This window comes from Podarcis vaucheri (assembly GCF_965113315.1).
Source record: "Podarcis vaucheri genome assembly, chromosome: 2".
NCBI classification, from domain to species: domain Eukaryota; kingdom Metazoa; phylum Chordata; class Lepidosauria; order Squamata; family Lacertidae; genus Podarcis; species Podarcis vaucheri.
Genome location: NC_138760.1, coordinates 36,254,472 through 36,276,566, shown reverse-complemented (window position 1 = coordinate 36,276,566; position 22,095 = coordinate 36,254,472). Strand labels below are relative to the sequence as shown.

At 42.0% G+C, this 22,095-nt stretch overlaps 1 protein-coding gene across 8 annotated transcripts in view; it reads left to right on the top strand.

The window, feature by feature from the left end:
- The first annotated feature begins 8,760 nt into the window (after window positions 1–8,760).
- The window catches only part of CCDC57 (coiled-coil domain containing 57), a 49,763-nt gene continuing 36,428 nt past the window's right edge, over window positions 8,761–22,095 (top strand). Inside the window, exons 1-7 of one of the 8 annotated variants that reach the window (XM_082211030.1) lie at window positions 8,761–8,885; window positions 12,830–13,238; window positions 14,700–14,808; window positions 16,408–16,509; window positions 17,351–17,508; window positions 19,490–19,564; window positions 20,650–20,850. In XM_082211030.1, coding sequence (XP_082067156.1) covers window positions 12,835–13,238; window positions 14,700–14,808; window positions 16,408–16,509; window positions 17,351–17,508; window positions 19,490–19,564; window positions 20,650–20,850 — 1,049 coding nt within the window. In that variant the 5' untranslated portion in view covers window positions 8,761–8,885; window positions 12,830–12,834. Of the gene's footprint in view, window positions 8,971–11,418; window positions 11,601–12,829; window positions 13,239–14,208; window positions 14,300–14,697; window positions 14,809–14,995; window positions 15,061–16,109; window positions 16,175–16,407; window positions 16,510–17,350; window positions 17,509–19,489; window positions 19,565–20,649; window positions 20,851–22,095 lie in introns of those variants that run through there. The other 7 variants (XM_082211031.1, XR_014216471.1, XR_014216470.1 and 4 more) reach the window with 7 other exon arrangements.

The following is a 22,095-nucleotide window of genomic DNA, read 5'->3' as shown; positions in this document are numbered from 1 at the left end:
TGCCCTCTTGTGTCACCCAAGGCTATTTTGGATGGCAGTGCTTGCTTTCCTCTCCTGTCACTGCTTATCTCTTAATAGGGCACTTGTGCACAGCAGTCCAGGATGCCTTTCTCCTCCCTCAGAGCTTTGCTGACATTTCTCTTGGCCAGTCCAGCTAGTTCACATTCTCCCTCCGCTGCTTCTGGCACCCAGCGAACTCCCCTACTTTTAGACCTCACTTTAAAAATTGTGCACCAAAAAACCAAGGGCATCATCACATCTCAGTCAAAATCCCCCTCAACAGACCCCCACCCCCGGGGCTGCATTCACAATCTGCTTTTAAAAATGTCAATTCCATCAGAATTCAATACCGCAGCAGCAGCATCATACATTAAATGGTGAAAAGTGCGACCTGCTTCTGTAGCTCTGTTGAGATATCCGTTCTTAACCATTTCGAGCTTGAATAGGACAAATTAAAAAATTGGCTCCTTTGTTCCAAGAAACCTACTGAATGGCTTCCCAGCCCCGTGTTGGTGAAGGGTGTCAGAAGTGGCGCTGTGTGGGCCACTCTAAGGCCTGATAAGAACTTCCCTGGATCTTATGACACTTCTGTCTGAACTGTGATATATACATATATACATACATACAAGCTTTAGCTCATAGAATTGTAGAGTTGGAGGGGACCCTCAGGGTCATCTTGTCCAACCCCTTGCAATGCAGGAATGTGCACTTTTTCATTACTGTGTAATTATGTGCGCATTAATGACACATATGTAATTCTCTTTTATTAAGATGGGTACAAATAGGGATAGGGAGACCATTTCAGCCTAAGGGCCACTCTCTCCTGTGGCCAGATTTCTGGGTTCTGCACATCACTGGTGGGTAGGGCTAGAAGAAGAAGAAGAAGAAGAGGAGGAGGAGTTTGGATTTGATATCCCGCTTTTCACTCCCTTTAAGAGTCTCAAAGCGGCTAACAACCTCCTTTCCCTTCCTCCCCCACAACAAACACTCTGTGAGGTGAGTGGGGCTGAGAGACTTCAGAGAAGTGTGACTGGCCCAAAGTCACCCAGCAGCTGCATGTGGAGGAGCGGAGACGCGAACCCGGTTCCCCAGATTACGTAACTACCGCTCTTAACCACTACACCACACTGGCTCCCTGAGGGAAAGTGGGTGGAGTGGGGCACTTCTTGTGCACCCAGGGGCGGGGCTAGGCGCCTGTGGGGGCAGCGCCCGTGGCGAGCATCCCAGGGGGGCAACAGCAATGTCACCCCCCCTCAGGGATGACCCCCACTTCAGGCCGCACCCGCCACACCCCCTTCCTCTGCCAGTGGGTGGAGCAACAGATACAACTCTTAGATTTTTTTTACATAGTACATCACATACAATTTCCAGCTTTGTTAATGTAACAACAGTCTGGTTTCTCTTTTTTTGTTTTCCACCCATGCAGGAACTTCTGTGTTCTTGGACACAGATCTGGGTAACAACTGGATATAATACAGTGGTACCTCAGGTTACAGACGCTTCAGGTTACAGACTCCGCTAACCCAGAAATAGGGCTTCAGGTTAAGAACTTTGCTTCAGGATGAGAACAGAAATCGTGCTCTGGTGGCACGGCGGCAGCAGGAGGCCCCATTAGCTAAAGTGGTGCTTCAGGTTAAGAAGAGTTTCAGGTTAAGAACAGACCTCCAGAACAAATTAAGTACTTAACCTGAAGTACCACTGTATAAGGGATCAACCATTTGTACATTTTTTCATCCCAGCAGTCCTGGTCTCAGCCTGAAACCTGCATAGCGGCACCTAATGTTATGGTCCGTTCCCTCCTCCCATCTTCTTGATTAAATCCAGATTCCATGGCTTCCACATCCAAGAACCCTTTTTCTCGCTGTCCCTCCCCTTGCTTTCTTTACTATCTCCCCTGATGGAGAGTTTTAAAGAACTCAAAAGCTTGCACAGTATTACATGCCATTTTGGTTGTCTTAATAAAGGCACTGCTCTAATGTAGGCTTTGTAGTTTTTCTTACAGGCCAACGTGGCTACTTTTGCTTTCTAATAAAGTTCCCCACCCTTGGTGTAGATTCATCTAATATCAGAATCCTAAAATCATAGAATTGTAGAGTTGGAAGGGATCCCAAGAGTTATCTAGTCAACCCCCACTGATTAAAAATATATATACCACCCTCTTGCCCCAACCAGTTCCTTCTATCAGTCATACTACTTGCATGGAGAGGTGGTTCTGTATCACAGCTCCTACTCAATAGTTTCCATAAATTCATCCCTGCCCTAACAAAATTCCACCTTTACAAAATCCCCACCCCCACTAGAAACATGCACAGCAAAGCCATTTTGTGACCTCTTAAATGTTATTTTCTAAGTGAGTGCTACCCCAATTAACATTACAAGTCTGGCGCAGCTACCGTTTACTGAGGTTTCTCTGTAACTTCCGCTAGCAACTGTGGGTTCTTCTTTTCCTGTTCCGGAACGCATAGCTGTCTGCAATTTATTTTAAATGATGTGTAAGTCTGTTGCAGCAATACCAACAAAGAGTCTTAAATATGTACACATTTGTTATGGCATAATAAGCTTTCATGAAGCAGACTGCAGTTCATTAGATGCAGGGAGTGTTATCTTTAACTAACAAGTATATTTACATATCAGAATGGGGAGGGAGAGAGAAATGTAAACCATGGAGTAAACAGTGAGGTCAAACGCAATGAAATACACAAGGTCTGTGACAATTCAATTAACAGCTTTTTATTGAGTGATAATCCAGAGAATAAGATCATATATGGGTGGGAAAATTGACCCTCCAGATGTTGGCAGACTAACTCTCATCAACCCCAGCCAGCATACCCCATGGAAAGGAATTATGGGAGCTATCGTCCAGCAACGTATGTCGAGCCTGGGGAGTCTCCATCCTTCCTCTACACCAGGCATGTCCAAAATCTGTTTTGGGGGTCTAATCCGGCTCCTGTGGCAGTTTATTTCCAAAAAAAAGCTGAACAACTTCAATCTTAAAACAAACTGAACAACTTCAATCCAAAAAAAAGCCCAACAACTTTAATTCTAAAATAAAGCTCAACAAGTTTGGGGTAAAATCGTAAACGCATGTTCACTTCATCAAATCTGGCCCTCTTTGAAAAAAGTTTGGGCACCCCTGCTCTATACTAAGAGATAAGAGTCACCAAGAGAAATAAAATACCAATGAACACGGTTGATTCCTCTGCCTACACTTGCTACAGTTCTACACAGGGTGAAAGGGAAACCCCTAGCTAATAATATACATTTCCTTCATCTGAGGAAAAGTTTTATGGTGTATGATTTTAAAGTTCTGTGTTGCTTAAAGAAAAGTGAAGGGAATAGAGTTGTACTGTTAGACTGAAATCCTGTACATATTGACAGGAATAAGGTCCATTGAGCCTAATTAGTCTTAGTTCTGAGTAGACATGCTCAGGATCGCCCATCAAGATAAAAACAACTGGGGATTCCTGGTTTGAGAAAGTTCTTGATTAAAATTGTTTAGACTTTTCATAACCACTGCCACAATGAAGGAAGTTAACAGGACAATGGATAGGAAAGTACCTTTCCTTTCAGCCGTGGCTGCATGTTGCAAGTGAGAAGGATGTGTTTGACTCTGTCAGAGCGTAAATTACCTCATGCATGTGAGTCATCATTACTACCCTGCAAGTACTCCTTTTTTTTTTTTGCAGTAAATCTGCTTCGTGCTTATTTCACGCAGTTCTTAAATTGATGGATGGATGGATGATACATTCAGCTTCCTAGCAGACAATCAGACAAAATGCCTTTTGGTTCCTTCCTCCAGTTACACGATTATTTTCATACAAGCAAAGAAATTTCAAGACAACAAGGCTTGAGCTCTTGGAAGAAGAAAGGAATGCAGTGTTATTAATTAACAAAGGTTCTGCAGCAATAAGTCTTATTTAACTGCTATCTAAATAGCCTTCCACTCGTGTAGATATCTAATCCTTAATGAGATGAGAGATAATCACCACCCGCCTCATACCCATATCAGGCAACCTCATTTTGGCTCAAACCCATGGAACTGACTTCAATTCCCAGACTCCACACAGTTCAGCAGCCCAAGAGGTGCCAAGGGAGGCATGTCAGAGTCACCTCAGCCCTCGGCTAATTAGTGAGGCTGGCTTGCAGTTCCTAAGTGGATTGCAGTTATTGATCAAGCAGAACAGCATTAAGAGGTTGGTCTAGGGGGGAAGGAGAAAGCCTTCATCCTAATTTAATTATGCTCCTTAGCCTGTACCAATTTTACCAGTTGTGACATGTTTTAATGCCCAATAACCAGCCGGCTACCAGATCTATCTGTCTTCCTATCTGGTTATCTGGCTCAGCTGCTGTAGAGAAAGTCACATTTTTAAATCCTTGTTAGTTCTGGTTAAGATTTGTTGTGTTCCAAAGCTATACCCCATTCCTTTCCATTCCACATCACGACTCTGTTGGAATTTATAGTGCAATATTATCTTCTAAAAGGTTGTGCCATGCTATGTTATTGACAGAAACAGAAAGAATACGTGCTCTCAGGAAGGCAGATATGGTAGTACAGTGAGAGCACCAGAGATGCAGCCCTCCACAGTGCATGGCAAGATATTTTTGTTGACTCACTGTTTGAAAGTGACCTACTTAATCTGGTTCTGGCAGGTTGAGTTCAGTCAACTGGACACATGCAAATCAGCTAGAAAGAACTACAGGAAGTCTTCTTCAGTTCTAACATGGCTTGACTGTAACTCTTGTTTATTTCTCTCTTCACGGATTCTCAAACATACTCCTGATAAATGCATAAATGCATCTCTCTATACCTTTGCAATAAATGCCCGTTTACTGTATGATAGAGGCTGGCCTAGATTTACATTGGCTTCATTTTAGCACTGGTATTTATGGATCAGAGAAAAGAGAAATGATCGCATTGAAATAATTGTCTATAATAAATATAGAGACTGTATGCTGTTAAATACAATTTGGATTCACTTATGTTCTCATTGGTAGTTAATGCCATTATAACATTATTATTATTATTATTATTATTATTATTACCTTTAACATATGTTTTAAGGATGTTTGCAAACATACCATAAAACTGCTCAAAATAGTCTTTAAAACTACAAAAACAACAGAAGATAAGTTGAAGAACAATGCAAAATGAACACCAAAGGAGAGAACTTTTTGTCTCACTGGTAAAACTTGCTGAAACAAAAATGTCTTAAATTGTTTCTGGAAAGTACAGATACAGTGGGTGGGTGGGTACCTGTCTCTCCCATGACAGAAAAAGGGCAGGCCGCAGGAACTTTGACATGGCCGGGACCTCTAGTGCTGCTTGCTGCCATGGCGCCCCCCATGTTGCCTTGCCGGAAGTCCCCAGGCATAAATCCGGGAACATTAATTAAAATCTGGGGACATTCCGGGGACAGATTTTGTCCGGCAACAGATTGGTGAATCCGGGGACTGTCCCCGGGGACCGGGGACATCTGGTTCCCTTACTTCTTCCATTGGTTTTAATCTGGGTTCACTCCCTGAAAAATCTAACAAATCCCTATAAATTGCCCACTGTCTCTTCATATTTATTCTCTTAATTGTAATTAATTGTAATTGTATTTGCTTCTGTTGGCAATAACCATGGGGTGTTTTCCTTTTCAACAAGTTTTTATGTTTCTCTCAGACTCTATACAGATTTCTCATAATAACATGGTTCATGAAGCTCTTATATATTTTAGCTTTCCCATACCAAAGACATGCATGCCCACCAAACTTCATATTATGGCCTTCCAGATCTAAAATGTGTGCAGTTTGAATTCAGCTGAGTTAACAAATTGATCACCACATTTTGCGTTAGCTGTAGTTTCCAAACATGTTTTAAATTGTATTAATTTATTTCAGGTAACAGTAACAGGTAACAAAACAGGCATTTCATATTACAAGACCCTTTCCATAACTTGGGGTAGCCTTAGAAGAATGATTTTATTGCTTAGTCATCTTAGTCGTGTTCAACTCTCCGTGACCCCATGAACCAGAGCATGCCTAGGAAACTCTCACTTTCTTCTCAAAGCTTCTCCTTTGTTATGTTTTCTTGGCAAAATGCTGGGGTGGTTTGCCAGTTCCTTCTCCAGGTGTATCACATTTAGTCTAAACTCTCGGCTATGACCTGTCTGTCTTGGGTAGCCCTGCATGGCATAGCTCAGAGCTTCTTGGAGTTATTCAATCCCCTTCGCCACGACCACAACAAGGCTACGAAGGGGAGAAGAATGATACAACGGTAAAAATATGAATGGCAGTCTGCATAAAATGTAGCCCAGTACAGCTTGCCGTTCCAAGATCTACTTCACACTGGGATCTGAAACATATCGGCAAATATTATTTCTGTATATTTTTGCATAATATATTGTTCACACCATGCCTCACAGTGAGGCTGTGTACACATTACCATTTACTCTGGCTTCACTGAATTCCTCCTACCGCTGATTTTTGAAATCGCGTACCCAGGTTGTTAGCCACAATCCATATCTAGTTTCTTTAGAAATACTGCTGCTTGATATGTTTCCCTCAAACTAGCTTCTAACTGATTTGAAAACATAATCCACATTCACTTTGATGTCAAGCAGCAGTGTGTACTTTTCAGATAGCCCTTGTGCATGCGCAGATGCCAGCTTCATGAATAGGAGTTGCAGGCTCAGGGAAACCAAACAGGTAAGAGTGCATTGGATAAAGCCATGCCTGCCTTCTCTCCGGTATGTACAACAACGTGCAAATGTGAATTGAAATGCAGATCACTGTGTTTTAAGATGCTAATGTGTACATAGTCTGTGTTTTGGTTTTTTTTAGTTGTTCTGGAATTTGGTAACTGTGAGAGACAAGACCAAACATCACACTTCTATTACCCAAGAACTGTTCGATGTGTTCATAATGTTTTAAAATGTATATTTTCTGCAGCAGCTAAGCAAACAACATATCTGTGGGCATCTGGGAAATGTTAAATCAACCAGAGTTTATTGCAGATTCCAAAATTAGTCCTCAGTTTCTCCTGTCTCTTGGTTATGAGACAGAGAGACAGAGAGACTGATGTATAGTATAGCTGATTTGTAGCTCTGTGAGAGCTTTTGAAAAAATGCCCTTGAAAAAATTATTACAGCAATATAATAACCCAAAGGCTAAAAAAGCCAGTAAGAATAAAATATGCTAGTGGTATTGTGATTTAATGCTGCAGTTCTATGCATATTTCAGTAAGGCCCCCATATGCACTACACATTTAAAGCAGTATCATACCTCTTTAAACAGTAATGGCTTTCCCCAAAGAATCCCAATTCATAAGTCTATCACTGGCTGCTACCATGATGCTAGATTCAGGTAGGTAGCCGTGTTGGTCTGACGCAGTTGAAATAAAAGAAATAAATTCCAGTAGCACTTTAAGAGACTACACAAAAGCTTATACCCAGAACATACTTAGCTCGTCTCTAAGGTGCTACTGGACAATTTATTTATTTCGACTGCTACCATGATGGATATGCTCTGTCTCTACCATCACAAGCAGAGATGCATCTGAACACCAGTTGCTGGAAACCGCAAGAAGATAGAGAACTCCTATGTTCAGGTCCTGCTGGTGAGTTTCCCACAGGCCACTGTGAGAACAGGATGCTGGACTAGATGGGTCATTAGCTTGATCCAGCAGGCTCTTTTATGTTTTATTGTGATTTTATATTTGTTACTTGCCTTCCAAATCTGTATGATTTAGGGCAGGGCAGGATACAAAGACTTTGCAAAACAAATAAATTAGTGTTTCTGAAAACATGTTTCCTCTCCTCCCTGCCAAAGCTCCCCTAACTCTCTGCCCTTGTATTAAAATAATGAACGAGAACATATTTTTTCCCCAGCCCGTCAAACTCTGCACACTGTTTAAACATGTTAACATTTATTACGGGAAACTAGTCATGCTGTTCCAGTCAGGGAGGTCACTGGGGCTGACGAAAACGATGAGTGTTTAAATCCAACTTCCTGTGTTGCTCCAAGCTTCACGTAGACAAGAGGAGAGGGGGGGGGGGCGCATGAGAATCGTAGGGCAGAGTTTGTGTGTGGGGTGTGACTGCTTTACCCAAAACAAATGCATCCTCGTTTAGAACTGAACTGGCTTGACCTGGTTCCCTTAATATTTCTTCATTGTAATGTGTGTGTTTTTTGTTGTTTTTTTAGAGAAGGCAGAAATGTATATATAGCTCAATGAAAACACGACAGCAGTACTGTATGTGGAGGAAGTGTATAGGTAATGTTAAAGCCCCTGTAGGGGACACAAGCGAGGGTCCCGACCTGCATCAAGCCTTCAACGCCGCTATTTGCTTTTTAAAAGCCTTTCACGCAACTGCTAATTGCCTGAGCAGCGCCTTTTCGAGCCTGGTCCTCGGCAGAAAAGGAAATGCAGGCTGCGGTGGCCAAACTTGACCCTCCAGCTGTTTTGGGACTACAATTCCCACAACCCCTGACCACTGGTCCTGTTAGCTAGGGGTGATGGGAGTTGTAGTCCAAAAAGAGGTGGGGGGCCAAGTTTGGCCATGCCTGAGCGAAGAACTACGAAAGGCAGCGCCGCCAACATCCCTTGGGGATCATTATAGGAAGGGGACAGTGGGGATATCCCAACACTGGTGGAAGCTGGAAAGGGTAGGATAGGAAGCGTGGGCCCTCGGCTGTGTGTCTTGCGGGACTAGGGGAAGTTACTGTTGCTTCCGCGGAGAACGCAACAGGCTACGACCGGAGAGGAGCGAAGGCCGGTCCCAACGGCCCGAAGCGCCGGTTGCCGGAAGGAAGCATTTTCACGTCGCACCAGCCGCTGTGGTTTCTAAGGAAACGGGGGCTTCGCCGTTGCCGAGATTGAGCCGCTTCTTGGAACCTGCTGGGTTCGTGCAAGGAAAGGGGTGGTTGCAGTACGAGAAGGGTGGGCTGGGTGTTTTCATCGCCAGTCTAGTGAGGCATAAGATACAGGTTTGGAGAAGGGGGGGGGGGATTTTAGGCGGTTTGTGTGGTTTGCTAAAACCCATCATCCTAGGAAGCACAGACATAGGGGAAGGGGGCAGTTCCGAATTTACGTATAAGCTACACAAGCTATAGCCCCACTCTCTTGGGGGCCCCCAAAAAAGTAAAGGGGAAAAAACTGGATGTACATTACCAAAATATAAAATAACTAATATACTTCTTTTTAATTGTGTTTCAGTTCAACAATTGCTTTGATAAAAGACATATTTTGTTATGTGCAAATGGCTTTAGATATCTATCAGGTCCATAAATTACCATATAGGATATATTCAACACAAAAAACTGTGACAATATGTTGTTGACAAAGGGCAGCTGGACATATAAAGGGCCCCATTACCTTCAGTAGCTTAGGGCCTCATCAAACCTAAATCTGGCCCTGGAAGGGGGGGTATGCATGACAAAATGAGGCAAAGTCATGCGTGGGACATGGGTAGCATGAAGTGGGGGGTACAGTTATACTGTATGCTGCAGTCCCTGGCCATGCTCTTGTTAATGGCACAACTCTACACCAGCCCCAGACCTGATCAAAGACACTTCGCTCTCATTGACTTCATTAACAACAACAACAACAACAACAAAAGGTCACCCATCACTGGCAACTGTGCCTTCTTGACAGAGCATAGGGTATGGTAGAAACTAGCTCCCAATCTATTATTTAAGCCCCCACAGAAAGAGGCCATAACACAGATAGTAGGGTGTAGGGCATGGGTCTTTTATCTCTCCGGTCTCGCATGATGCATATTTAATGCTCACGACATTTTTGTGTCTGGACTTGAACTCTTTAATGGGTATTCTCTGCCTCAGGGCTCCAGACACAAGCATGCAACCCTTGCGCTCCATTCTGGCAACTGGAGGTAGCAGGGCAGAACAGGATACTTTGCTCATGGGGGAATTTGAAATAGGAAGGGCCTGGAGCATGTTTGTGCCTGTCTTGCAAATTGCACCATAGGCTTCCCTTGCATGTTGCTTCAGCGTGTTTGTGCGCCTTTCATTGAGGGTGGTGGTGGTGGGGAGAGAAACTGTTTTGCCAAACCAGCAGTCGCACGAGAGCATTAGTCGCTACTTTGACAAACAGTACCATAGGGCTCCACTGCCTATGTATATGGCCACTACCTAGTTCTATCCATTTCTAGTGTGAAGGGCGTATGGTGAAGTGACTGCTGTCATTGCTCAAACTTGGCCCGCGTGGGGCGGGTCCCTCTTTTTGACATGTGGCCATTGTCACTGGTGTGCTTCCTGGTTTGGTGGGCTGTGGTGGTGTTTCCAGGGACATGCAATGTACCTGCTGGTTTTTTTTGTGTTTTTTGTAGTTTCTGCTTTTGTTTTTCACCTTCTCCTTCCATGGTAAACACACATTGGATACACAACTGTTTCCACCAGCACAGTGGTGGTGCTTCTCTTCCCTCCCCAGCATAGTATGAGTATAGGAATGCTCTGCCCATTTCTTCCATTAAGACAAATGGGATTAATTTTGTATGGTCCTTGTGATCAGGACTGGTTGGAATATTTTAGCCTAATTGGGGCTACGTAGGCCAGTTTGCCCTTTTTCAGCTTTATAACAATGCCAGCTTCTTAAAATAGTAATAGATTAATGCTCTTAGAACTAGTTCCTTCTTTATATATTGTTTACAAGTTTAGCATACAAAAAAGATGCGATAGTAAATTTACTCTGAACACAAAGCTCTTTAAGAAGAAAAGAGCCTCAGCTAGCAAAGTATGATTTCTATTCCAGGAAGGGAAGGAGCAGTAGATGGTGTCAGTGTTGCCTTAATTTTTAGAATCACACCCCCCCCCCGGTGGAAATAAACTTTGTATAATTATCTCGTGGGAGCTGCTTTGTTCTGTGCGTTAACCCCCCCCCCCTTGAAGGAGACCTTCTCTTGGGTCTGGAAAGTCTTTCCCACACTGTGGGGTCCTCTTTTTTTCTACTCCTTTCTTTCTTCTGGAGGTGGGACTGGTGATTCTTTCAGAGGCTCTTTCCTATCTGCGTTTTCAATTGTCTCAATCTCAAATAAAACGTCGATTCCCCGAATCTAAGCATAAAAGAAACACAATTCCTCAGCTAGGTTTTTTTTTAGTAGCAAGATAGAATGCAAGTGAAACTGTCCCTATCGCTTTATTTCCATGCTGATGAAAGCTTCACTTGCTGCATTTTTTTTTTGCTTGTCATACATCTGTTAACAGCAGACACCTGTTAACCTTTAAGAAATAAGGTTGGTGACTTTATACGTTACTACTTTACTAGAATACAATTTATTTAATTTCTATACCGCTTTATATTTTTAAGAAAAATCTCAAATCGGTTTACAGCTTATTCACTCAATAAAACATAAATAAAACAATCTGAAGAAAGTCAAATATAGAGTATACAGTCAAAGCAACATAACAAAAAACTAAAACATTATCTTAAAGATTTCAAAATAAAACATTACAAAGGAGGTCAAGTACAGAATACATATTTAACCTGGTATGGCTGGGTGAGTCTGGGCCCTGCCGCCTAGGCCAGGTGGAAAGGGCCTTGCAAGAAATGGCCTTCACGCCTCACAGCTGGGCGAGGAGGAGCCTCTTCAGTAGAGCTGGTGAGTCTGGGCCCCACCACCTAGGCCAGCAATAAAATAATAAACCAACAATAAAAACTCTGTCCCACCTATTGATATATTTTCCCTTATGTATATGTAGCATAATATTTATCTACAATGGTTGTTTAGTTCAGTAAAAGGTAAAGGTACCCCTGCCTGTTCGGGCCAGTCTTGCCAGACTCTAGGGTTGTGCGCCCATCTCACTTAAGAGGCCGGGGGCCAGCGCTGTCCGCAGACACTTCCGGGTCACGTGGCCAGCATGACAAGCTGCATCTGGCGAGCCAGCGCAGCACACGGAAACGCCGTTTACCTTCCCGCTAGTAAGCGGTCCCTATTTATCTACTTGCACCCGGGGGTGCTTTCGAATTGCTAGGTTGGCATGCGCTGGGACCGAGCAACAGGAGCGCACCCCGCCGCGGGGATTCGAACTGCCAACCTGACGATCGGCAAGTCCAAGGTGCTGAGGTTTTACCCACAGCACCACCCACGTCCCCTCGTTTAGTTCAGTAACCCTTCCTAAATTATACTTAATAATCCTGCATAATTTTAAAGTTATTTTTATTATGTGAAATATTAACTCATTGTAACACGGAAAAGAGTAAACAGGAGTAATCCCACAATTTTTGGTACTACAGTATTTACTTCAGTTCAGTGAACTGCATCCTGTCCTCCACTGGTGGGAGAGTGAAATAGTACAAATATAGCATTAATCAGGCAGTGGTGGGATCTGTATTTAAAAAATATGCCTGCTGTACTGTACGCTCATTGGAGATGTTTTATTAGACTGTCTGATCTGAAAACCTTATTTTGCATTTGAAAAGATTAAAGAGCTACCATTGGATTTGTCTGATTCAATTGTTTCTGTTCTGCATGGCATTTGCAGATGGAATAATCTGTCAAAAATGACACAAAAAAATACCATGCTATGAGTAAAATGAGATGTGATAGCAACAGACTCAATTTGAGCTCTGGCTAATCTGTATAAAGATGTGGGTTATGATTGGAAGCAGGAAGCAGGAGCTGAACCCTTTCTCAATGCAGACCATTACACTCTTGAAACCACTACCACCCAGCTATTTCCTGCCAGGTGGGGATTATCATACTGGGTAAAAGCATTAGGGCAGGATAAAAATATTTGTATAAGTAAATAAACAACAAGAAGAATAGATTGATACAAAAATAAAAATAAAATGCCATCCTCTGCCCTAATGAATGGTTTTCTTTTTCAGGTTCAATGATGCCCCATACAGAGAAAGAGTTGAATGACCTTCTTATTTGTAAAGAAAAAGAACTGAAAGAGCTCCAAGCTCATCAAATCCATTTTCAGAAAACATCACTGCATGAAACCAGAAAGCAGCTTCAAGAAATGCATAGGAAATTCAACAGTTTAAAGGAAGATTTCACCTATAACCTTAGAGTCTTAGAGGAGAGAGATAGAGAGCTGGAACGCTATGAACGCTTGTTTATACAGTTGAAAATGGTTGAAAATGCTAAAGAGGCAGAGGTTAGTGATCTTAGAATACAAGTGAATAAGCTGCAGCAAACACTTGCCAAGGAAACAAAAAAGCAAGAGTCTCTGCAATACCAATACCATCAAAAGCTTAAAGAACACCAGTTAGAGTTGGAGCGGCTTCACAGGTAAGAGGGATCCAGTGCTGTGTCGCTATGACAGAAATTCAGCCTTCTAGATCGAAGCCTTGATTCTCTCTGTACCTCATTCTGGTAGTAATCCTGCTTAGAATAATGGAATTGTAGAGTTGGAAGGGACCATGCAGGTCATCTAGTCCACCCTCCAGCAATGCAGGAATTTTTTGGCCAAGGTGGGGCTAGAACCCACATCTCTGAGATTAAGAGTCTCATGCTCTACCGGCTGAGCTATCCTGCTGATTCTACTTTGTGTCTTTGCCATAAAGAAATTGGAAGATGGTTCCCCTTCCACATGGGGGGTGGAGCAGTCAGTAGCATGGACTCCTGATCTTATCCATTGCCTCTTTGTCCCCCTGTTTACCCACTTTTTTGTTTGTATATAAGGACTTTCCAACTGCTGTTAACACTTAGCATATCGTACAGAGTGTACACTGGTTCGTGAATGAATGCTTATGCCGCAAAAAATATGAATCTCTTTTTAGAGGGTATTGTAATCAAACCCTCTAAACAGAATGTCTGTACTACTCCATTTTCTTGAGGCAATTGTGCATTGGTTTTGTCTTGTATGCAGCTGCCTCAAACCATTACATACTGTAAAGGTAAAGGTAAAGGTACCCCTGCCCGAACGGGCCAGTCTTGACAGACTCTGGGGTTTGTGCGCCCATCTCACATTTATTGGCCGGGGGCCAGCGCTGTCCGGGGACACTTCCGGGTCACGTGGCCAGCGTGACATCGCTGCTCTGGCGAGCCAGAGCCGCACACGGAACGCCGTTTACCTTCCCGCTGGTAAGCGGTACCTATTTATCTACTTGCACCCGGGGGTGCTTTCGAACTGCTAGGTGGGCAGGCGCTGGGACCGAACAGCGGGAGCGCACCCCGCCGCGGGGATTCGAACCGCCGACCTTTCGATCGGCAAGCCCTAGGCGTTGAGGCTTTAGCCCACAGCGCCACCCGCGTCCCTATTACATACTGTAGATGTAGAGAATTTCACGTGCAATGTAGGCCATTGTGATCCTGGGTCTTCCTTGGCTATAATCTTTCTGCTTTTCAAGGTATGAGATATCTTATCAGATCTGTTGCTACCTGTTGGATTGTGGCAGGATTCCTGGGTGCATATATGAGACACTTTATTACATAATACTTGCTTATACTATTTAAATAGGTAAATAGCTTAGATCGGTGCTTGTGCCATACTCTTATTCTTTCAGGCAAATTAATGTGTACAGACACATTTGCAATTAGGGGGAGGCCATTTTGATTCAAGAGCATGTGAATAGAAATTAGTATTTGCTCAAGTGCACACTACATGTTGCCGTTGTTCTTCCAAAACACAATAACTTATTAAACTTAGTTTTAATTCAGTCCACAACTTCTTATTGAAGGGTGCTTATTTTTAAAACTATTATTTTTGTAGCCATACTTAATGTGATGTCACTGGATTTTTATTTTTAGTTCTAAGGACTCTGATATCAATCAGCATCTTCAGGAATATGGGGATATGAAGCAGCAACTGGAGAGAAAACTGCAGGAAGTAGAATGTGAGCTTGCTTTGCAAAGACAGGTACAGTATGTTTAATAAATGAGATAAATAGATTTTATTTTTTGTTGCCATTCCTACAGACAGATGAGAGTTCATTATACTCTACAGTTACTTAATTTTCCCCAGGCATCTAGTTCCCCCTGCCTAGTCTGACATTAAAAGTAATGTGCAATTAATGAGCAGTACTGAAATTGCTTTCCCATTCTAGGTATCAGGTGGCATTTATGTTTTTGGTTATCTTCTCGCATTGGCAGCCTCCCCTTGGGAAAATTGGTAAGATTGTGTCTAGTAAAATGAGATGGTGTAAAATTCTTTCCACAGGGGTAGAGCCAAAATGTTGTGCTAAATTTGCCAACCTTGAAATCTCAAGAAGGTCAGAACTATAAATCAAGAGCAGCTTTACTCAGTTGTGAAGGCTAAATAAACACCCTAGCCTCCGGCATCAGTCCCTACTTCTCTAATTTCAGGGTTATCTTCCTTCCAGATTTGTATGTAACAACCAACAGGGCTATCAATTGATTAACAGTGGTGCCCCGCAAGACGAATGCCTCGCAAGACGAAAAACTCTCTAGACGAAAGGGTTTTGCGGTTTTTGAGCTGCTTCGCAAGACGAATTTCCCTATGGGCTTGCTTCGCAAAACGAAAACGTCTTGCGTTTTTTGCAAGTTTGTTTCCTTTTTCTTAACACCGTTAATACAGTTGCGACTTGACTTCGAGGAGCAACTCATAGAACGCGGTGTGGTAGCCTTTTTTGAGGTTTTTGGTGATTTTTGAAGCTTTTCCAAAACTTTTCCGACACCGTGCTTCGCAAGACGAAAAATTCGCTAGACGAAAAAACTCGCGGAACGAATTAATTTTGTCTTGCGAGGCACCACTGTAATTGATTATTTAAATTGATTCTTTATTTTTTTAAAAAAGTTTATATATCCTATATCAGTTGATTTCAGGACACTTTAAGATTATAAATTACATTCTAGGTATAATCCAAATTTATCTATAGAAGTATTTTTGAGATACTGAAGAAGGTATAAAAAATAAAAATAAACAAAAGCTACCTCCTAGAGAAAAGGTGAACTTTTATTATTTTTTTATTGTTTCTTTTTTATTTTCATAATAGTAATAATAATAATAATAAAAGGAAGACTTAAAAACACACAACTGGAATTTAAAAAGCTGCAATAAATAAATGAGTTTTCATCTCACAGCCTCATCCATTAAAATTGCCCCTAATCTAAATTTTTAATTGATAATTTACAGATTAAATTATTGAATGCTTGCAGCCCTAATTTATACTAGTCTCTCTCTGTCTTGCTTATGTTTTGAATGTATGGCAAAAGGAACATTATTAGTTCCCTTAAGGAGTCCCAGAAAGTTTCGTCTTCTTCAGGTTTGTTTGTTGAATACTTATGTTCATAAAAAGTTAAAGATCCTTCTCATCATTGGCTTCTCTTATAACTCTTTTCAATTTTGTAAATTTAAACTTGCCACTGGGTATGTTGCCCAGACACCCTCATTGCAGATGCCTCCTTTGCCCTCCACTTACTCCTTTATCCACCTCCTCATCCACTGTTTCTCACCCCCAGAATTACTTCAGTCTTTGTTTCGTCAACTTCATTTCAGGAACTGCTAGCGGAATTTGATTCAGAAATGAAAAAAAGAGAGCATGAGTTTCGACGGAAAGTGGATGAAATGAGCAATTTAGTTCTATCTCATGAGCTTAAGGTAAATGTGCCCTCAAAATTTGAAATGTACACAGCAAAAATAAACAATCAATCAATCAATCAATCAATCAATGTACATTCTATTACTTCTATTTAGTGTGTTTTGTGATGTATAGACAATAAGTGATCAATGGAACCTATGGCCTGTTTTTCCATGGAACATTATGAGGTTAAATGCCATAACTACTGACTGTCAATTCAGACATCGTACAAAACCATAGTTAGCAAAACTGTATGTTATAAGCCCACTTTAAACCATGTTTTTTTATTAGGATGTGCCAGCTTTCATGAGCAGTTAACTATGTCTGTATGTTGGGGCTTCAAAGCTCAGTGCAGGGATGTTTGAAAGCCATTTTGCTAACAGCCCTGTACTGCTCTTTGAACTTCTGAAAACTGGAGGATTAAAGACTAGTGTGAAACTGTTTGCAAAAGGGCTTTCAAACAGCCCCACTTTGAGCTTTGGCTGCATGTATCTTTTCCAATTGAGCGAACAAGTGGGCGCAGCTGCACTTAGCAGGATTTATTCCCTGTTCATTAGCTGATGAACAAGGGTTAAATCCTTCTGCTTTGGCTGTGTGTGCCAGTTCCCAGTTAGGGTACAGAAACACAGAGCCAGTGCAGAACCAAAGCGTCCCTCCCCGCCAATAGCTGTCACCAGTGTGACATCAGCCAATTGGCAGGCGGGTGTTTGTTTTTTAAATGGTTGTGTGGGCTAAATTTGATACCGTGGTGAGCCAGGGTTGGCCTGCAGACTGGAGGTTCCCCAAATCTGACTAAGCCTTGGTTTGGCTTTGTGTGAGATGCAGACACAGCCCATGTGCCTTTTTGTTCTCCTTTGAAAGGTGAAGCTGTTGACCAAAGAACTGGAGGCTTTGAAAGAGGCTGGGACAGAAGTGTCAGAATCATTGAAAATGGCAGAAGCAAGAAACTTGGAGTTGGAGAAAGACGTCAAATGCAGGGATTGGGAAATAAAGGATCTTGCAGCTGTGAAAGATGCCCAGTAATGTACCATTCCATCGAGTATTGAGAAAAACTTCCTTTCAGTTCATCATTCCTTTCTGCCTCCCAGTATATTCTTAATCCATTTTTTTTCCATGTCTGTAAAAGGAATGTGTTTATTTTTGTTGTTGCTGCCCTTGAGGTTACATCTGGCACATCAGTGGCTCATGTCATACTTTCTTTACTGCTACAGTATAGCTTAAAGTTGCAGTGCTGGTTTCCAGTCTTGTCTGCTCCTTTAGTTTCTGTCAAATTAGATAATGAACCATGGGTTGTATGCAATGCAATGCAAGCAGCATTCCACTTATACACTGGAACTTCCTCTCCTCTCTCGACACCCCCCCAAAATCTGATCCAGAGTAGATTTTGTGGGGGCATGGGGGACTGCAGGGGAGAGGAACGGAAGAGGAAGTTCTGTTGTGCGAGGGGAAGTCCATTGCAGAACAGTAGCACTGGATACAACCACCTGTGTTCACATAACAATGGCTTACATAGGCGCCAGTTCTACAGGGACCTGGGTGCCAGGGCACTCACATTCCGTGTTCCTACAAAGCCTCGGAACATGATTTCCAGCAGAAACCAGAAGTTGCGTTGGAGGTCTTGTGAATCCTCGTATGTTTCCTCTGAGACCCCACAAAGCCTCGGAAGCGCCGCTGTGCTGCCGCCGCAACATGACATCATGTTATGTCGTGGACGCCATTGGGCACCCTTAACCTGGAGTCCAAGTCAGTGCCCCTGGTGGGTTATGTCAAAATACTGCCCCAGTAGGAGATTGGTTTTCATCCTCCAAGTCATTTTCTACTCAAATACTGTTCTGGTAACATGACTTATTTTGTAGCAGTTGTAGTATTTAAATCTTGAAGAGAAATGCATGACACATTTCCCTACGTTTCTGATATCTATATCTGTGCAAGGAATGACTCCCCATCCCCACCTAAAATCAAAATAATAACTTATGAGCCAGGTGGGAAATGGGCTGCCCTGCATATATGTTCACCTTTTCTGCTTTCCCTAGCTCAGTGGGGAAAGGTTGCAAAAGAATAGCAACATGGGGTACAGGAAATATGGGATGTAACAGCATTCAACTGAATGATATTTATTTTAATTGGAATCACAAAATCATAGAATTGTGGAGTTGGAAGGGCCCTGGAAGGTCATCTAGTTCAACTCCCTGCAATGCAGGCATCTCAACTAAATGTTCACATCCCTTCAAAAACATTCAGTTCAAGCACAGCTGACATTCCTTGCATGAATACAGTGGTGCCCTGCAAGACGAATGCCTCGCAAGATGGAAAACCTGCTAGAGGAAAGGGTTTTCCGTTTTTCAATGCGCTTCGCAGGACGAATTTCCCTATGGGCTTGCTTCGCAAGACGAAAATGTCTTGCGAGTCTTGAGATTTTTTTTCGCTCCCCCCCCCTTTCTAAGCCGCGAAGCCTTTAATAGCCTTTTAGCAGCTAAGCCGCTAAGCCTTTAATAACCGCTAATAGCGCTAAGCCGCTAAGCTGCTAATAGGGTTGCTTCGCAAGACGAAAAAACCGCTAGACGAAGATACTCGCGGAACGGATTAATTTCGTCTTGCGAGGCACCACTGTATAGATCCTGTAGGCCTGCCATAAGCTAAACTATTTAGTTATTCACATATTTATTTATTTAAGATGTTTCTAAACCACCCTTCATCAGAACAGATCTCAGGGCAGGGCACAATACTATTACAAATCCTCAAAACCCATCAATCGCATTAAAACAACCAGAAACAAAAATCTATGAACCACAAGAGCTGGTTAAAAAAAACAAACACCTTAATTAAAAACCTCAAGGCTTTAAAAACTACAAATCCTATATTTAACTACAGAAACTATATTCAGCGGGGCACCTAGCTATGCTAGATCCATCATTCTCTTTTTCTTAACACTTTATCTTCAATACAAATGAACTAATTTTAAAGCGTTATTTTATTGTCCTCCAATATTTGCCAATACAGGATACGGGATTTAGAAAGAAAAATCGATTCAGTACAGCTGAGCTGGAAAAAAGAAAAAGAAACATTTGAGAGAAAGTGAGTTCTTTGGGTAGATGACATTGTCTTCTTTGTGTACTTTTCTCATTAAGAGCAGTCATTTTTTTAAAAAGTAGTGGGCAACAAGCAATTGCTGCAGATAACTTTGGTGTTTGGTGGAACTGAAAGTTGTCCTTTCTGTCTTCAGATAGTGATGTAATCTTACTGCATGAATATATTGAAGTTTTAAGAAAGATGTGTTGTTTCGCATGTTAGCATTAAGAATGTAATATATAAAATAGTCCTTAAGTAGTGTGTGGATTAAGTATTTCTTTTTATCTGTGCTCCCTCTCCATTCATTACCCAGTAACATCTTGATTTGTTTAGGGCCTAAAAATAGGCAAATGGTTACTGTATTCTGAATTTATGGTCCTTTCTCCTGTAGTTCACTTTTAAACACATTGATATAATTAGGTGGGTTTTGGGTGTTCCTAAAGGGCATTGGAAATATTTAAAGAAACCACTTCTTAAACTTTAGCATTTCCAATGTGTTTTGTGATAAAAAGGGCCCCTTGTACCCCCAGCATAGTTAGAAACATAGGAAGCTGCTTATACCAAGTCAGACCACTGGTCCATCCAGCTCAGTTTTGTCCACACTGACCAGCTGCGGCTGTCCAGAGTTTCAGACAGGGGACATTCTGAGCCCTATTTGCAGATTTTGGGGATGCAAAGCAGGTACTGCTGTTTTATTCTTAATCGCCTTCAGATAGCAAATATTTGCCATAATGGAGTTGCGGAATGTCCATTTTTCACTGGGACATCTTCAGCCGCATAGTAGGATTATTCATGGGATTGCCTATCCCTACCTTTGATCATATTAGCATTGTTCAGTGACCCAGAACCTGACAACCTAAAGATCAAAATTATCATGTAGGGAAAAAACAAGTTAAACAGAAGGATTTTTACCAAGTCTGTAAAATAACTTCAGAAGCTTCTAAAAATGTACATTGTTTAAACCTTTGTACAGCATGATCATTTCTATTTTTAAAAAAGTTTTAATTCACTTTGGTAGATTGATTGTCTCAAAAAGTACAAATCCAAAAGAACAAATTGTCTTTTTAATTTAATTTTGTTCTTTCTAAAAGGCACGCAGCTATAGATCACTTTGCCAGGGAAAAAGATGCATTACTTGCTTCAGTAAAGGAGACCCATACTGAGCAGATACGGAAGTGGGAAAATCAAGTCCGAGACCTGCAAATAAATAAGGAAACTTTGGAAACAGAACTGCGTCAGGCAGAATGGAGGCATACAGATGAGTTGAGAGAGAAAGAGGCTGTCATTGAAAAGTAAGTTAGATTTTATTTGTACTGTTTAGGTATGTAGATGTGTGTTTCAGTGCAAACAAGTGGATTATATCCTCACATGGATGTAGGGGAGAAGGGGGCTTTCTTTCCCCCCGAATCCATGTGATGATGCAATGCATTTGTAGGTACCCTCTTTTGCAGGTAGGCATGATGTTGCTTCTCCTGTAATTAAATCTGAAGTTAAATGACAGGATCTCATTTTGATTTTTGGATGAAATGTACCTATTTAGAGCGTGGTGTTTCACTTGTTTTGTACATGATACATCCCAGGATGTAGTGCACACAGCTGGTATATTCCTCGCAGTACTCCTGATAAGGCATCTTATTTCCATGTTCCAGTGCTGAAAAGTTAACACTTTGTTTAAGGAGCTACTGACACTCCCACTTCTCTCAGGATGACTAAGCAAGTATTAAGAGGGACATTTCAAGCAGTTCATTGCAACACCCATCTGTGAATTGTGGCAAGTGGTGTGCTTTAGTGCTTACTCAAGGGCAGGTACATAACCTCGCCTTTGCTGGCTTTTCAAAATATATTAAGCCTAAATATATATAAAGAAGCAAAATTGCTTAGATCGGTATACAGTGGTACCTCAGGTTACAAACGCTTCAGGTTACAAATGCTTCAGGTTACAGACTCCACTAACCTGGAAGTAGTACCTCGGGTTAAGAACTTTGCTTCAGGATGAGAACAGAAATCGGGCAGCAGAGGGAGGCCCCATTAGCTAAAGTGGTACTTCAGGTTAAGAATGGTTTCAGGTTAAGAACGGACCTCTGGAACGAATTAAGTTCTTAACCAGAGGTACCACTGTATTCATAGTTATCCATTAATAATGGTTTACTGTGATATGTGAAGGAGGCCACTGTTAGGTACAACATCCTGTAGCAAACTGGTATACTAAAACTTCACATACAAACTAAAGAATCAAGGAAGACATTTAAGATGTTTCTTTTTGTGTGCATGCACTACATTTATACAGTGGTGCCTCGCAAGACGAAAATAATTTGTTCCGCGAGTCTTTTCGTCTTGCGATGTTTTTCGTCTTGCGAAGCACGGTCCGTCGCAACTGCGCCTCTTCGAGCGGCTTTAAGAAAAAAGCGCAAGACGTTTTCGTCTTGCGAAGCAAGCCCATAGGGAAATTCGTCTAGCGAAGCAACGCAAAACCGAAAAATCCTTTCGTCTAGCGAGTTTTTCGTCTTGCGAGGCATTCGTCTTGCGGGGCACCACTG